This window comes from Gallus gallus, chromosome 2 (genome assembly GCF_016699485.2).
Source record: "Gallus gallus isolate bGalGal1 chromosome 2, bGalGal1.mat.broiler.GRCg7b, whole genome shotgun sequence".
NCBI lineage: Eukaryota > Metazoa > Chordata > Aves > Galliformes > Phasianidae > Gallus > Gallus gallus.
Genome location: NC_052533.1, coordinates 10,250,634 through 10,268,801, shown reverse-complemented (window position 1 = coordinate 10,268,801; position 18,168 = coordinate 10,250,634). Strand labels below are relative to the sequence as shown.

The 18,168-nt window shown below is 38.5% G+C and overlaps 1 protein-coding gene across 13 annotated transcripts in view; it reads left to right on the top strand.

Annotated features, from left to right (window-relative positions):
• LARP4B (La ribonucleoprotein domain family member 4B) overlaps nucleotides 1-15,571 on the top strand; it is a 53,646-nt gene extending 38,075 nt beyond the window's left edge. For 9 of the 13 annotated variants that reach the window (XM_015282137.4, XM_046936610.1, XM_046936601.1 and 6 more), the window contains 7 exons: nucleotides 2,133-2,239; nucleotides 2,756-3,010; nucleotides 3,954-3,999; nucleotides 7,171-7,335; nucleotides 10,214-10,338; nucleotides 10,965-11,076; nucleotides 11,688-15,571. In XM_015282137.4, the coding sequence (XP_015137623.1) occupies nucleotides 2,133-2,239; nucleotides 2,756-3,010; nucleotides 3,954-3,999; nucleotides 7,171-7,335; nucleotides 10,214-10,338; nucleotides 10,965-11,076; nucleotides 11,688-11,978 (1,101 nt within the window). In that variant the 3' untranslated portion in view covers nucleotides 11,979-15,571. The remainder of the gene's footprint in view (nucleotides 1-2,132; nucleotides 2,240-2,755; nucleotides 3,011-3,953; nucleotides 4,000-7,170; nucleotides 7,336-10,213; nucleotides 10,339-10,964; nucleotides 11,077-11,687) is intronic. The other 4 variants (XM_046936579.1, XM_015282134.4, XM_015282135.4 and 1 more) reach the window with 3 other exon arrangements.
• The last annotated feature ends 2,597 nt before the right edge of the window (nucleotides 15,572-18,168 follow it).

The following is an 18,168-nucleotide window of genomic DNA, read 5'->3' as shown; positions in this document are numbered from 1 at the left end:
GAATGTGGAGGAGACAAAGTAGTGTAGTGAACTCAGTTTTTTCAAGAGACAGCCACCTTATTAAGCAGCAACTAAAGTGAATGTGGTTCTTCCCCTAGAAATGCTAAGATTGGCTACCGTACAGTTTTGCTGTGAGATATTGGAATAATCAGATGGCACTGATATAGAAGATGTAGATTAACTGGCCACAGGTTCAAGCACAACACTGTGTGTATTTGCCTTATGTCATCCTGGAACTTTTTGTACCCCAAAAATCTTACTTGTCCTGGCTTCTGGGGAAATACTAAGGGTTTGCCAGTACTGAAGATCTCATACCTTTCTTAGTAAAAATAGAGAACCAATGGACAGAGTGTTGTCTTCTGCTGTTTCAGCATATTGTCATTAGTTGGATGCCTTTCTTTTTGGTATTGGCTGCATTGTGTACACGGATGTAGTGTGATCTCACTTGAGCATTTGTGGTGATTTTACACCAATAGAAAGAGCTATATTTGAGATTAAACTACTTGTGAGGAGAATAGGGACCAAGAGGAACCATGACACTTGCAATAATTTATATGAGATAGGATTGCAGTTTACATATAGACTTGTGTACACATATACCTTAAGCTTCCATCCTCTTCTGCTTCATCGTAAATACTGTGACAGTACTTCCTCATCTCTGATTTGAGATTCAATACACTGTATTCATGAAAATAGTTTTAATTCTGAAACTAGAGTATGGCAACATGGCTTCCAAATTTGAAAATTACCTCTTACTTCATAAAGTACTTAATGGCATTTGAAGAAAAAGCTATGTTGTACTACTTGTAAAAATAGGTGTACATTTGAGGAACTGAGTGACTTTTGTGCAGAAAGCAAATTAATGCTTCTGGTATTGTTGGAAAATGGACATTTTTCTCTCCAAAAAGAGTATTCATCCTTGTAAAGAAAGAAAGGATGTCTACTGCTTGCGTCATTTTAAGCAATGAGTTAAACTTATTTTCCTTTTCTTCATTTAATGCTTTTCTACCATTCTCTTTCAGTAGCTGTTTGCTTACTTCAAGTGAATTTTACGGTGTTCAAGTTGTAAATATCAAAGCAGAAACCACTTCAAATCAATATTTTGATAAAACTTTGTTCTTTCATTAAACTCCTGAGTGCCTATTTTTGGAGTGTAAGGTTGTTTGCTGTCACATGTACTAGGTTGGGCAAGCAGTAGTTTGGGATGGAAGCTTTGGTGTTTGATTTTGTTGTTGTTGTTGTTGCTTTCATTGATTAGTGATTTTGTTGCAAGAAAGGTTGAATTAGCTTCAAGATCTATTTGTAGGGAACTGAGTGCCAGCTGTTTTAGGTGTAGTCTCTGTCATCATTTAGTTATATTTAGAAGGTACTTTATTGAAGTTTATTCCAGAGTGTGATGTAAACATTAATTGAAAATGTAGTCTTACTGTTCTCCATTTTGTTCACATGGAGAGGAGACAATGGCAAGCAATTGCTGTTACTAATAGTAATATTTGAGTAAGTTTCATTTAGACTTGAAACAAAGAAAGAGTGTGCTAATGAGATTGGGAAAATTACTATGAACGTGCTTCAAATTGAGGTATCTCATCAATATCAGACATTGACATGTACCCATCTCCCAACAAATCTTTAGTAATGCTTTTTTTTTTTCCGGGAACAAGACAGTAAATCACGTGTGGAGTAAAGTGATGCAAAGCAAAGATGATCAGGTGCATGTAACATCTACTTGCTCTCTTGGCTTTATATAGGTGTCATGTGGAAGATGACAAGAATGAGTAACTGATGGAGAAGGTTTATATTAAGGAGTATTTTGCGTATAAATAAGAAATATTTACAGGTGCATATTAGAGAACAGATGTGCTTCACAGTGTACTATGAAATAGGAGCATTACTTACAGTTGAGAGTTTTGGCTCAGTGTTCTTCAGTGCTTCAAGCAGATCAGACTTGGAATGTGTGTAGTGGCAGTGTTCTCAAATGAAATGTTTAGTTATGAGGCACTGGGCAAACGCTCCATTGCTGTTGGAGGCATTCTATGAAATAGTCTACATAAAAGGATATAAAATAAAAGTTTAAGAGAAAGCACTCAGTTTACTTTGATTATGAGCTTGTGTTAATTTTTTTTTTTTTTAAGGTAACACCATTTCCAAATACTGGATTTATCAATGGGTTCACATCTCCGACCTTCAAGCCTGCTGCTTCTCCACTGACTACACTCAGACAGTACCCTCCCAGGAACAGGCAAGTACAGCATCTTTTAATGCTACACATACTACTGAACTACCTGGCATGTGAGGTTTTAATCTGCTCATTTTAGAAACACCAGCTAACATGAAAGTACTTGCAGAAGTGAACTTGATGCAAGGTTAAGTGATGCCAAAAGCCAGACAGTTCTGCTATTGTTAGTGAGGATGCTGTTTCTAGATGAAAATAGGCCTTCTGAAAGCTGGAAACTTGTCTGTTCCGCAATTTAACATACTCAAATAAAATAGTTCTGAACAATGGCAAGTGACCAGCAGGATTACTGATTTGGCATTTTCAGTTTCAAGTAGTTTTTAGTTACGCCATAGTTGAAAATACAATGGAAAAGTTAACGTAATAGTTCACAAGACCTGTTAAAATGAGTATTTGTCATTCTTACAACTGAAATATACAACAGAGGGCTGACGATTTTACTTCTTCTGAATTCTGTGTGTAGAGTTAGGCCTCAGAAGATCTATCATAGTACGTATGTTGAAATGACTTTTGAATTTGTAGGAATCCTAGCAAGTCCCATATACGACATACAATACCCAGTGCAGAAAGGGGACCTGGGCTTCTAGACAGTCCTACAATATTCAACTTTTCTGCTGATCGTTTAATCAATGGCGTCAGGAGTCCACAGACGCGGCAGCCAGGACAAAACAGGACACGGATGCAGAATGCTACTACGAGTTACACCAAGAGGGAAGTAGGAACTGGACGGATGGAACAGACCAGCGTTGACTCGTCTCCTGGTTTGGGTCGAGGAAGGTGGGTGTGCCTTGTAGCTGTCTTCTGAAGAACACTATAATTGCTGCTCCTTCTAGTAAAGGAGAATGGTATTTAATACTGTTCTAATTATCATTTTAGTCTGAGACTGGCTGTCCTTAAAGCTAAAATCTTGGAAAGTATTTCAGAGAAAGTCCTAAATATAGAGCAAATGCAAAGTGTAATTGCATACTTTCCTACCACTGACATCACCTGTTGAACCATTTACACCCATACATCTAATCCTCTATCCCTTTATTGCCTGTTTTAACTAAGTTTTTAGCATATTGTTTGACTTTGAAGCAGTTTGGCCATTTCTTTGTTCACTGTGACTTATTGTTAATACTTGCAGTTAAAAGACTAGAATTTTGCCCATATTAGATGTTTACAGCATCAAAGATATAGATGTCTATGAAGGGAGGAAAAAGGATTACATGCAGCTAGCAAAACGTACTGTTAGGCAGTTTGGAGCTGGGTGCGGAGCAGGAGCAGAAAGCAGGGGAGTTGAAAGTTGTACCAACAATTTTAATTTGAGGATTTAGCAGGTCTGTCTTCAGGTTTTTTTAAATACACTGTGGTTCTGTGCAACATTACCTAAGGTTGGCTATGTTTTTTGTCTAATTGTGAGTCACTGAATTGGAAGAGTCTTTTGCAGATGATCCTGTGTTAGACTTCTGTTAATGTAAAATTAAGTGGGGGTTCTGTGCATTTGACACTGAGATATGCTTTTAACTCAGGAGTTATTTGAAACCATTGTATTGTTACAATAGCATGATAGAAATCTGTATATTTATTTTAATGAGCTTTATCTTTACCTAAAACATGTTAAAATAAAGTTGTTTTTTTCCCCTAGAACAAAGGTGGATGAAATAATAATTAGAATTAATTTCTCCTGTTTTCTACTCACATAAAGGCAAGGTTCTGATGACTGTTTTCTTTCCCTTAGGAAAAACTCATATGGCTACCGAAAGAAAAGGGAGGACAAGTTCACAGTGAGTTTCATTATTGTATTCAATTATAATTAAAGCACAGGGTAACAAGGCAGTGTTATGGACATTATATGGAATAGCAGATGAGATAAGCTATTGCCCAAGAACTGTGTGACTGAAGATAGCAGATAGTAAATTCACGTGAATTTACTGCGTTTGGATATCAGAGATGATTTTCCTGACTTCTGTAACTCAGGGACAAATTAAAATTGCCCTTTCGTCATTGCAGATAACTTCTGCCTTACTGTTATTTTGTCAGCATGACTGTTCACATTCACAGAAGGCCAAGTATCTGAAGTTTGAAACACTCGAGATTTGACTGTCATTCATGTAGATCGTGAAAAATATTTTATAGATCAGGTCACGTAATGCATAGCTAGAATATTAGTTATGAAGTGGTCAGTTCTGTTTGTTAAATCTAACACCTCTCCTTGCTTTTCCCTTCCTATCCCAACTCTGAGGAGAGGAATAAAATCTAGTTCCCCTTGCAATATGGACAAAAAGCTGTTTTTTTTGCCGGAACCACACTGTCTTCTTTGTTATTTGTGGAGTACATAAGGTAGATTTTTCCTTATATAATTGGCATAGGGATATTCAGGATCACTATTGCTTGAAATACTACAATTTTTGTGAACTTGAATTCAAGGTGAATACCTAAATAGTTCTGATGCTTGAAAAGTCTGGTGTGGGTAGTGGGTAGAAGAAGAAAAACAAATTTTTGTACAACTTAGTTCTTTACTTTGTGGTAATTCATTTTTTGCCACACATGGTAAGACTTCATGAAGTCTTACTGGATTATTTTATGATCAGTGTTACAGTTGCAAAGTAACATCACTTCATGAGCTCGAACTGTTTCTCAAAGGCCTGGAACAGTTGCATTTATGTATTGGTGCCTCCTGCTGTTGTGTGGCTTAATGGAAGGTGGATAAAAGGAACGTCAGGGCTTTAGAAAGTATGAAAGGGCAAGTGGTTCCTTTTGGTTCTCAGCAAACTTATTAAAGCTAGTGAGGTCAGATTGCACATAGGGTTGTCAGTACTTATTTATTCTGTGCTTTCAGAGCTACTTGATGCTTTTTCTATTAACTTTCCTCCCCCCCTTTTTTTTCCCCTCTGAAAGAACAAGGAAGTAGTACCGGTTAGGAATGACATAAATGAGTGGAAAGAGAAAGGTTTACCTAGGATAGTTAGTGAACAGAGAGGCTCTCTGTAATCCACTGACTCTAAATATAAAGTTTAAAACATGCTTTTAAAACTGAAAGCACGATTTCTTCGGAGACCCACTGTTCCCTTTTCCCAGCAGCAGACTTCAACTGCAGCCTGTTTAGTCACGTTCACTCTAGTCTTTTGGCCAACAAATCTTTAGTCTGTAGTGTCCAATAATGGAACTTCAATAGAGATGAGAGCAGCTGAATACTCACAGCTGTGAACACTGGTAGGTAGCATATTCTGAAGTAAAAGATTAAGGTTTGACCCGTTCGAACTGTAGAAGCAGTTGATTCTAGGATACTGTTTTGTGTGTAGTTGTTAGTATGAAGGACATCACTACAATAAGTTCTATTTGAAAGGAATTATGGCTGCTTCTCAGTTTCAAAAATAGCACTTACGGGTGGATTGCATGCTTGCTTGAGAAAGTGCATGAACCTTTTTGATCAATTTGTGTCTGAGGCCATAGGCAGACATAAGACAATTACTCAACTTGTGTTAAGTCAGCTTCAGGATTTTATGCAGGTGGTAGCTTAATTTACATTTAAGTTCTCCCTAGTCCCTCTAATTCAAGTTATTCATATATCCTGGCTACTTCTCTCTTAATATGTCTTTTCAGGAGTTTCTATTTAGGGCTATCTAGAAGTAGTATCTATTGCAGGACTTCAGTCCTTTTTAAGAAAACCAAGTGCTGTGACTTGAAATACTCTTCTAGAAAGGAAAAGCTTGTCCCTGTTAGGATTTGAGATAGCAAAGCATAATTTCTCCCCACAGCCTTTAGATGGGTTATCTGACTTCTCATTTGGGAGGTTTGTAGCCTTCATTGCTGTAACGCTGAAAATCCATGTTGTGAGGGTGATGCTCGGTCAGTAGCAGCTTTGAGAGTTACTGTTGTTCTTACTTCTGTCTGTATTCTTTCCCTGCTTCTGAATGACTCACATTTCTGCCGACAAAATGTAGTTTGAGATGGGACCTCAAAGGTAGTTTTGTATCTTTATTGCTCTTCATGAAAAGGAAGAACGTAGAAAGAAAGTAATGCAACACCTTTCCTATTCTGTGTTCAGAAGCGTTGTTCTCACATTCAGACCATATTAGTAATGTACCAGTAACTGTTTTCCTTCTCAAGATAGGAATCATCTTAAAGATCACTTTGCATTTACTGTTCTGAAACAGATCTTAGGACAGTCGGGACACAATTACTTTTTTGGTTAAATGACATACCCAAAGTTAATGGGTAACTTCAGTTAAAGCCTATAATAAAAGGAATTTTAGTTTTTCAATGTAGATAACAGTTTTACAAATTCTTGCAAGCAGTCTTCATAAGTGAACTTTGCCTATGATACTCATTTAACTCTAACTCCTGTAAATAGTGCACATTTTAACCCAATTACGTATTTACCTGGGATGTTGTTTTTCCTGTTAGATCTAGTTAGAAAAATCCTACGTGCTTCAAAAATAATTTTATGCTTATATTTGCATTTTTCATATTGATGAAAATGGATGAAAATTGTCTTCATCTGCACTACAGACAAAGCATGCTATCTTGCTGTTTCTTAGCATATCTAAACATGATTAAGATTCTTTCTCTGTCTTCTAGAAAGTTACCAACTGCACATAAATGGACTTGATATTTTCGTTTTATCATAGTATCTGACACAATCTATTTTCCTGTGTCAGTATAGAGTCTGTCTAGTGTCAGGAAGAAGGCTTAACTATACCAGTAGTGCTAAAGCTTAAGCATTTGAAATTTTTAAGGCTCTTAGACCATTGCACTTAAAATATAATTAAATATTTTAAGAGCACCAATGGAAAATGAATTCCTGGGTACTGTGTGGTTTTCTTGGGAAGTGAGGTGGGATGGGCCTCTTTAGGGCCTTGCAGATATAAATCAAATGCAAAATGTCATTGAGTCCTATGTCCTTCCTGTCTGTAATCCATTGTGGTAACCTCAGTATGTTATTTCTATTCCAGAGAGGCCAAACACAGTCTCCATCACCCCCAAAACCTCCATCTCCTAGCTTCGAATTGGGTTTATCTAGCTTTCCTCCATTACCTGGGGCTGCTGGCAATTTAAAGACCGAAGACCTTTTTGAAAACAGACTGTCCAATGTGGTAATAGGAACGTCAAAAGAAAGAGTGAGTAGCCAGTGTTCATTTGTATTGGGAAAACAAAATTAACAGAATTTCATACCTCTTGTTTCTTCAAATTTGGTCTCCTGTACGTAGAAGAAATTTGCAGTTTTACACGGGTCTTGAGAAGTGCAAAAAAGCTCCACCCTCCAAAAAAAAACCAACCAGGAACAGCTATTAAAATGTTGAAATGCAGCTGCTTTCCAACCTTACCTGAGATTTTTGGAGGGGAATTCTTTCTGAGAAGATGTGGAGCACCAGCATAAGTGGATGTTACTAGCAGAGATCAGAAAATGAACTCCTTACTGTTGCTAATGGCCTCTTTGATTCACCCACATGAAAAAATGTACGATAAATTTTCCTCCTGTTCGGAAGTCAGACTTCTGGAATCTGTATGAAATGTTTTCTGAGTACTGAAATATAAAGGAGCTGCCTACATAATCTTAGTACACTAGACATCATAGCTGGAACAAGAACTGATATCAAAACAAGCTGTATCCAAGAGTTGTCATGTTGCTCAGTAAGATAAAAATATACCAGAATGATTTGGCAACCAAACGTTGCTCTGTAGAGGCAGTAGAAATGCAGTTGAAAATTACCGTTCAGTAGTTGTTCTTAGATTCCCTTCTTGGAACTGCCTCTACCGTGCCTATCTGTGTGTGTCAGTATGTTCTCCGTCAAGAGTGATACAACCCTGTGCGCTACGGAACAGTGCAGGCTAAGGAAGCTTATACTGTCTGTTTTGCTAGCTCTGGTGTTAACTTCGACTGCAGAAAGACTTTTTTTCTTGGTGCCCAGGATTGTTAGGGAGGGCATTTGTTGGTAAAGGAAAAGGGATGTAGCAGGGCAGCCTCCATGGAAAGGAGGTCATACAGACAAGTTTTTATGTCACTTTATGAGAAAAGAGACAGCAACATTTTGAGGCTTTGTTTAGGGGAAATATGCAGTATAGTGCCGTGATAAGAGCAATGTTTAACTCAGTGTCAGACAGTAATCCAGATTGTGATCTGTTCTTGTGATTTGTGTATTTGTAAATATTTTAACAGCATTATTTATGAAGTGACTTTTTAGCTATTATAATTCAGGTTTTAAACATAATTCCAGCACCTACTGTTGTTACTACAGCTTAAAGCACAGAGTTCCTATAAGTCTAGTACTTGCTTTGCACTGTTCTTCATGTGATGTATTTGCACCTATCCCTTGTAAAGGCAGTCTTAATATCAATCAGACACTGTTTATACTACCACAATGCACTCTCACATATCATGGTTTCTTTTTCTGCCTTGCATGAGTTAATGTTTGTACCATTGTGTGGAAGAGAGGAATTGCACTCTTTCCTTGTTGGCATGAATAATGAATAAGATAACAGTAACTGGCTCCGAAGAGCAGTTGTGCTCTATAAGTCAGGCTAATGCTGGAGTCTTGCCAATTTACACAGGGAACTTTTCTTCTAAATCTCAGCACTTTTTGTGTTGCATGATGTAGAGTGAATGGATGCTGAAGTAAATTTATGCAGCTCTACTCTCGGTATAGATCAGCAAGATCTGTATACAGAAGCTGACAGAAGTTGTGTGCTATGATTTCCAGCAGTTGTTATCCAGACCTGCTATCTTTCTGATGTTTGTAGTGCTCTTTTAGTAGCTCTGAGGAGTAGGGGCTGTTAATCATCGCACGTTTTTCAACTGGGGAACTGTAGCTCTGTCAGATCAGGGGCTGAGTTTTTTGGCCTAAAATCAGCACTTGTGTGTCTGCTTCACTTGAACCTGTTCTCACCTAACCATGTAGCTGTGTGTTTCAATGAATTTGAGCCAGAATGCTCAGCAACTTGCAGTTTCAAGCCTTGGAACATAGTATCATAGCGAGTAAACCAACAGAAGCTGTTCTTTTATTTCTAAGCATCTACCTTTTAATGTTCTTCTTTGACTTGAGATAAAGCTAGGCTTAGATCCAGTGCAGTAATCTATGCTGCCTGATTTAAGCAGCATCAAATTCTATTTTCTTTTCTAGCAGTGACTAAAGGAGTCTGTGACCTTTGTGTGGTGACTGGCCTTGGGAGAGGTGGATGGTTGTTTTGTTCCTCTGTGCCTGTGTTGTGCCTGCCACTGCTATCTCTTCTTTCTAGCATCGGTTCTAGTTTTAGAATCAATCAGATCAGAAGCAGTACAAAACCCAGTGCTGTTTAAAAACAAGTGAAATGGTTAAGATGTTAGAAATATTTCAAGCTACAAGAAGTCTTATATCTTTTTTCTTCTTTGTGACAATTTAAAGTCATGTGTGTCTTGAATCTATTCGGCCTTTCTCTGGAAGGATGATATCACTTGACATTAGGAAAACCTTTTCAAGAGCTACAGAAGAAACCTCTTCTGCGTGTTAGCAATTTGCAATATAATCATAAGAAAAGGGACTTCTAGGTCATATCCTAGTTTGCAAGAACTTCATTTTCTTAGGATTGTTTGGGTTTTAGCACCAGCTATTGGGATGATTGGTAATGTTAACACTAAAACTTTGCAGAAGTCTATTTCTAGTTCATAATGCCAGGAGACTTTTGTCACAGTAAGTAAACTATGAGTACGTAAACAGATGCAAAGCCTACTTTGTCACCATCATCTGCATAATGCCCAGTTTGAAAGAAGTGATTTTGTCATCCAGAGATGTCCCAGAAGGAAATAGGCTTCAGACTTCTTGTGAAAGAGCCACAGTGTGATTTGTGTTTCTGAATAATTGTAAAGAAAAAAAAAAATAGATCTGGTCAATATATTGGACCCTTTGGGATCTTTCTGTAGTTAATTTACATTTTTAACATGTAAACTGTTTGTGGATTGCATTAATTTTCAAGCAAACCATATTAATTGGTACTACGATTACCTTTTTTTTCCTCCTTCAGAACATTAATGTGGATGCAAGTACAAACACTATTCCATCAGGAATTCCTCGCGAGCCGCTGTTGCCAGCTGCTGCTACATTGCCCAGGACGTTTGAAAGGTCTCCTTCGCCACCCCAGTCTTCTGAGTAAGAATTAAACTGTGTATCTCTTATTATTCTACTTTCAGTCACGTTTGCATTTTTCTATCATCAGAAGGCCAAACATAACACTGTAAACAGCTATTAAAATATTGGGAAAATAAATGCTTTTTTATTTAATTTCTGAATAGTGTCACTATAATGATTCAGACATAAGTCAACAGACAAAAGTTTAGTGTTGTATTTAATCTTGACAAGTGTTAAAAAGAAAAATCTTCCAGTGTCTTAGTGTCTTGTATTTAGGTAGCCTTGAAGCATAGAGTAAATGCATCATCCTGTGGGTAGTATCATTGTCCATACAATAAAGTTTTCAGTAAGACTTGATTTGAAATCTGCAAGTCATATTCAGATGTTGGAGTCACAGGAGTAAGATAACTGAATGCCAAATGCTATTAGAATGTCCCAAATTGTAGATTGTGTCAAGTTCCATGCTAACTCCTATTTGTTTACAGTTTGATAATATTTTTAAAAGCAATGCTAATCATAGCTGTAATTTGCTGGCACACTCTAATGTTGTAGTCATAGTCAAACACAGTTTTAGAGCCTTTCTGAGATTGAGCATTTCTCCTCAAGTTTCAGTTCTCTTGACTTTGTTCCTACTGGGTGCTTTACAGGGACTCCAAGGTTGTGGATAAACAGCAGAGAGAGACACAGAGTGCAGAAAGGCTTTCTTCTTCCACACTCAGTACTGCATGTAAATCGGTACAAGTCAATGGGGCTGCCATAGTAAGTGATCTTATTATTTCACTTTCTTTTAATGATCTAGTTTGATTCTTTTAACAGAATATCATTTCTGTTGCTGTCCAGTGCTGCTAAATCATATGAACTGAGAATCCTTAAATCACAACCTAACGTTGTGATTTATTGTGGAAGTGTTAGTAAACCCTAAAATGTTGCTAAAAACAGAGCTGTGTCAAAAATCAGTCTATGATAGTGGCCTGTGATGATTACTGTAGTTCTGCAGTTAGCAGCGCCAAAAGTATTCAAGATGACTTCTGATGAAGTTCTACCTGAACGCTCTTCTTACTCGGTAGTAACCTCTAGTTAAAAACATTAATATGTATTTTGATATTTAAACCAGAGTGTTCATGCTCTTTCAATTGCTTGAGTTCACTTGAATTGGAATTTTTGTTCAATCACAGTATCCCATTTTTCTGGAATACTGTGTTACATTTACCTTGTCTCTTGCTCCTATTTTCTGTACTACTTCTGTAAACTTCTTATTCAAACTCTTATCTGCATATTTAAGCACAGTAGTTGTTTATGACAAAATATTTTACCTGAGTTAAATGATTTTTCCTCTGGAGGCTTTATCTCTGCTGTCCTGTCTGCTATTGGTTTCACAGGAACTGCGAAAACCTAGTTATGCAGAAATTTGCCAGAGAACAACTAAAGATCCTCCTACATTGCAACCCCAGAAAGAACAGAAGCCAAACACTGTAGCATGTGGGAAAGAAGAAAAAAAGCCCACAGAAACAATAGAGAAAAACAGAGAACCTCCTCCTGCAAAGTCACATCCAGGACAACCCAAAGACCAGAGAAGACAGTCAGGACGCAGATCGTCCCCTCCAGCTGTTGGCAAACGCTTAAATAAAGAACAGAGTACCCCTCCAAAATCTCCTCAGTGAAACTAGCACCTGGGAGGGATTCAAAGAGGTCTGCTTCCCACAAATTAAACCCATGTTCCCACTGAGATACCTGAGAATGAGTTGCTGGTTAGGAGCTTGCAGTGATACTAGGCATATAACCATGCCTGCAAGTTATTTTTCTGTGAAATACTTTTTCCCCTCTTGAACAAACATTCTATTTTTTCTGGATATTTCTGGATAGTTGTTCTAAACCTTACATTTAGGTTGGTGCTTAATTGGAGGTGAAGCTTAGTGTGATTATTTTTTTCAGGATGTAAAATATTTGTCTTTAAAAAAAAAAAAAAAGAATCAACTTTTTATTAAGCCTCTCTGTGGCTGTGTGAGTGCAAGCTCTGTATAGTGAGTTTTTTTCTAAACTGTTAAGCAGAAATGTGCTGCTGCAATATTTTTAATAAACTGGTCTGCAAGTACATATCTAAAGTGTCCAAAAGACTGATAACGGCAGCTAGTGTGTAGAGTGCAAGAAGTAGGTATATTTTACAAATTAGTACGTGACCTTGATTTTTTTATTGGGCTGCTGTACTAAACGTCAGCAAATGAACTTGCACTTTTAGGTTAAACAAGTAGTTGTTTCTAGCATTTTTAAAAACCTAATATTTTTTTGATGTTTTGCACACACAGAATGAATTCCACGGAGCACCATAGCAGTCTTTCTAAAACACTTCCTTTTTTTTTTTTTTGACTTACTGCAAGCAAGTAACCATCTTCTCACTCCAGAATAAAACTGATATTATAATTTGCAAATACAAAGCACATTGTGAATAGAAAGAACTAAGTCTGTGAGCTTCTATGGTGGTGAAGCCTACTAGTGGATGTTATCAGGAGAAAGCACTGTAGCTTTCTTGTGATAACCTTAGCTTCCCTGTGCTTGTAAGGGAGTTAACTGAGTCAGCGCTGTACGTTCTGGTTACCCCTGTGCTCTGTGTAGACTTTTCTTTTTAAAATTCTGCCCCAAGTGCTCTTTGAAAGAGTTCATATCTTAGTCAGCTTCGTGTTGACGCCTTCCTGTAACTACAGGCATTGGCATTCGGATTGAAATTTTTCAAGACGTGAGATAATGGTGTTTGTTTTGTGTGGTGGAGGAAGAGATCCCTGATATTTACCTCTGGGATGAGGTTTCTCACACTTATTTACTTTAGAAGTGATGCGCTTTCTGAAGGACAAGGATGCACTAAATTAGCAAGTTTCTAATAAAGTTGAATATAAATTATTTTTGTTTCAAAATGCCTAAAGCTTTTCTTTAAGTGTTTGAACTGCAGGAAGTTCAGAATAAACTCATTCCTGCTGACTATGACAGTACAGTTTATTCCACAAAAATGTTTATTTAAACAACTGATTTTTTTAAAGAATTATTTCCATCCAATATTTAAAGACTTGAATTTTATTTAAACTTGAAAATGACTTTGCCTTAACTTTTGTACAAGACAGCTTAGAGTTAATGAGGTCTGACCCCATTGAGGGTTAGCGTGAGTGGAATACAGAAATTACTCAGTTACAGTATGTATCTATTGTCACTGGTCTTACTGGGTAAACATACTGTAGTACAGGAACTAGCAGCAGTTTTTGTAATATACCTTAAAGATCTTAAACAGTTGATCTTTTTCAGATTGTTGAAAAATCTGTAAATGCAAATAGTCAATACTGTATTAAATATGTGCACTTGGAAGTGTGTGCTTTGCTTGTACAGTTGTAAATAATCAGAACATATAAAAAGGTACCCTAAAGAAAAAATCTGATAAAAATTATTGATATTATAAATGTTGCTGTTGAGCTGGATGTAGATAAACTAAATGTTGTGGTTTGAATATTACTTTAATTTGTTGTTTTTTCTTTTCCTTATTTTATTCTGGTGTGCTGAACTGACTCTGCCTCTTCACTGCAAAAGGGAAATGGAACGAAAGTCTTATTTGAAAGCCCTCGAGTGTTTTCCGAACCCTCTAAAAAGTGATTTAACCAATTCAGAAGTGTTCTGCAATGTAAATAGCGAATCTTAGCAGTGAAGCTGTAATTTTAAGTCATTAATAAAAATCAAATTGAATTGGGAAAAAAAACTATAGACTGCTAAGAAAAATATACACGGAAGCTTACTTGTCTGCTTTCAAGAATATCAGTGCTTTCCTCAGCGTATGATTCATAGAACTGTGAAGTAACTCTAGAGGCAACCTCTGACAAATTTCCTGTTAGGAGCATCAATCGGTAACTGGTTGACCTTTAAATCCAGCCTGTTGTATGCTGCGGAATTGGTTGAAATAGGGCACGCTGGAACCCATTGATTTTCCTTGTTTAAAAAAGCACACTTTGTGAATACTGTGGAAGGAGATAGGACTCTGACGACATCACCAAAACAGCTCAACTAGTTCTGTCATTGGATTTTGATGCGCTTATCCTTTCCCCGGTGGCAGTGAAAGTGGTAGCTAGATTTGTGTATGGTTAAGGCTGGCTGTATGGTTTGTTTTGTTTGTCTGCTCAAAGTGAAGGGCTTAGCAGCTGCAAACAATCACAAGTGGTTACTTATAGACTGTGTACAGCTAGTCATAATGCTCAACTGGTACATAAGGTAATCTCTTGAGACCAGCAGGATGTGTTGTGCTGTTCTAATGTATTCTGCTGCCATTTGTGCTAGGTCAATACACTGTAATTACTGCTTACCCAGCAACAATCTGTTGCATCGAAAGTTTAAACCTTCCTCTGACGTGGTTTTTATAGCTTTTTAAAAAAAAAAAAAAGAAAAAAGAAAAAAGAAAAAGTGACATGCCAAATAGCTGTGTAATGTGCAACTTATCCTACTGCATTTTACTTTGGAGATGTTTTTTCCACTCAATGACAAAATGGAGTTTTCGGAATAGGGTTGTGAAGTTGCATGCAGACTGTTGCTACGGTGTACAGCGATGTTAAGACGTGGCTTTTAAATGGAAAAACCTCCCAAAAGCAGTAGCAGAGTTCAAGGGTTTGAGGATACGGTAATTAAAATTGGCATTTTACCTTGTAGGATTATGTGGTGATGCTTTTCATTTTGAAAGCAAGTTAAACGGGATCTGAGACTCTTCCAGGAATTAAAAGAAAATAAAACCAACCAAAGTTGCTTTTTTAAACTTAAATCTTGTTTCAGACCAGACCCCCGCTGACATTTGTCACCTGCCACGTGGCAGTGTTTTATGTTGCTGCATTATCCTTTTAAAGACTTGAGCAGTTGTCACAGAAAGGCCCTTGTTTGAGTGTGGTGCAGTGTATCACAAGCAACAGCTGACTGTAATGGTGCATACCTATCTCTGTATCTCCTTCGGCTAGTACAGTTAGGGATTTCATGTGCTTTGTAACCTATTACACTAATAGCAGCAGACAATCGAAGATTTCCAAGGAGACCTAACAGCTGCCAATTCGTGAAATACAAGTGTAATATGGAAGCCTTCTTGAGGGTTTTTGTTTTTGTTCTTCTTCCATTAAGACTGGAATCAAGCTTACATGTAAACTATCAGTAATTTAAGTTTCCTTTTGTGTCATAAAATGTAAAACTGTCTAATTTGAAAAAAAAAATGTAGGTTATGAAAAATAAAGATTTAGGCACTGTTGAATTCCTGATTTTTTTTAATTAAACCTTTCTTCAGTAGTTCTTAATTATGTTTTGTCTTTTGCTCCCATTTTTGGAACTTGTGTATTTCTGATTTTGGGGGGAAAAAATGCTTGTTGTCCTGTTCAGCACAGCTGTTGCAATCATCACCTAAGGCTCTGTAGCAGCAGAAACACCTGTGGTGTGATTGGTAGAGGCAGCAATACCTATTCGTGTGTGCTGAATATATTGAGGGATTAAAATGGGGGGGCGGAAGCAGGAGCTGAGGTAATGTTCTGTTTGCTGAGGGTTATTGTCTTTGTTAGTGGTTTCTTTGGGATCTTAAATAAGGTCCTGACTTGATCTTAAACATGCATCGTGAAGTTTGGGTTAGGGCTGTGGTTGCTTGAATCTGGAGGCATCTGGAATTGTGGCAGGTTGTGCCTTCAGGAAGAAGAGCTCCCTCAAAGCACACCTGTTTTGGAAATGCCCGTACCAGGTTTCCTCCTTCAGATCTGCATTTCACTCAGCTGTGTCTGACCAGGTTTAACAACAGAAGCGTGGAAGCTCTAGCAGTTATTCTGTGTGCGTTTTGGGAAGTATCACAGTATTATTTCCAGGCTGAATGTTGTGTAAGCTTCCATTCAGCACTGACTGCTTGCTGCTCATGTTTTTCCCTGTCAGCCCAACAGAAATGCCTGTGTACATCAATTCCTGATGCACGGGGTGTTGCAGGTTTCTCCATGTTAGAGAAGTGCAGGATGTCAGTTGAACGTTCGGATTTGGACATCATGTGGGTTACAAGGAGTTGAAGACGACCGGTTTCCTATTACTTAACACGTAAAAATGCATGGACGTTTGTCAGAAATGCTGGTTGCCACAACACGACTGGGGCTCTTTGGGACCATCCCTGCCTTGGCAGAAACTGGGGATTGATCTGTTCACACAGATTGGGTGGCATCCCCTCTGTGCTGCTCCCCCCAGTACAAAGTGAGGGTTTACTGATGGCTGCACCAGTGTTCATGTTGGACAAACAGTTCTTGTTCCTGCTGGGCATGAGGAGAGATAACGAGTGGGGAATATGCAGCTGAGTATCCAGGTTGTGTTTACTGTCACAGAAACTGTGACTCGCTACTTCTTAATGCTGAGGCTTCCTCAAAACTTTAGAAGATGCAGAAAAACGTTTAATGACATTCTTTTACTTCATAAACTCCTGGAAAACTGTTCTGTTGATTGTCATAGCCTGGCCTTTACGGGCTTCATGGCTTGAGGCGCAAAGTGATTTCAACGAGCAGCTGGTGGCAGTGATGTTACCACCTGACCTCTGCTTTTGAAAGGATGAGCTGCAGAGCAGTGCAGAGCCCTGATGTGACCCGGCTAAGCAGCTGAGTCACCGCACCATGGAAACTTTAGGTAAGGATGTACACACTTCTTACACTTCAGCGATCGATGTAAGTTGATCATAGAGCAATTCTGTAGACCTAATGCGTGGGGTACTGTTAATGAACAGCAATGCTAAATGAGCATAACCAATGCTGCTGATGTGGAGGGGCCGGCCTACTTGCCTGTAGTGGCCTTCCTTTATCAGCTCCCTTCGCACACCGTCAGCTCACCTGTCAGTCTGAAAAGCAACCAAGGAAAATCCTTCCAGAATGTGCCAAGCTGTTGTCCCACAGCCATGGTGGTGGAGGGACTGGATCATCATGGTGGTTTTTCCAACATTAATGGTTCTATGCAGACTTGCTTGTGTGCGTGTTGTTATCGTACCCTAAGGGAACGTGGCTCTACTCTCTGAGGTCATTTTTGAGCCTTGTTTTCACAGTGGCAAGAAGAAAGGAGGAGAAATAGTCAGGTGTTTGCTTTACTGGCTGTTCTTATAGATAAGCTGTAAATACGTCAAGTCTTGAATCTGATTAATGATGGCAGTCTATCAGAGTCCTGTGTGTTGTCACAGCAGTTTGGGGAGCAGTTCAGGTGTTCATAAAATGGAGCACAGTGTGTATGCTGGAGCAAGAAAGGTTGTGACAAAATTGGTCCCCAATCTCTTAAATTCTCATGAGTTTGAAGAGCAGATTGCTCCGTGTGTTTGTTATGCACGTACGGAGTGGGAACCATTCTGTGGTTTGATAGCTTTACATGCCACGTGCTGCAGGCAGAGCAGCAAATCTGCCATGGCTGAGGGTGCTCTGAGGAAGGAGGGGTAAATGGCTGAATTTAATGTTGTAAAATGTGCTGAAGCTGGAAAGGCCTATGAAACCTACGTGCCAAGGTGGAGTTACTAGAAAGCCTGAAGGCAGCAGCACTGGATTGGTCGTGTGGCAGTTTGGTGCCAGGCTTCATCCACTGAATGTGAAAATCAGTTGAACAAGAGGCTCTCTGAAAGCAGATTTTAGTTCTGATATGGTCCAGGTCTTCAGCCTGGGTGATCTTCAGAGGTTCCCACTAACCCCAGCTGCTGGCTGGGAGGGAGGTGATAGGAAAAAAAAAAGATCACATTGAGTACTGAATAATGCCACCCCTGGGAAGCACCAGTGCAGTTCTTCAGAGCCCTTTGGGGAGATCATTCCACTCTTCTGCTCTAGTTTAGCAGCGCATAGTTTTCAATGTAGTTTTTTCTGCTAT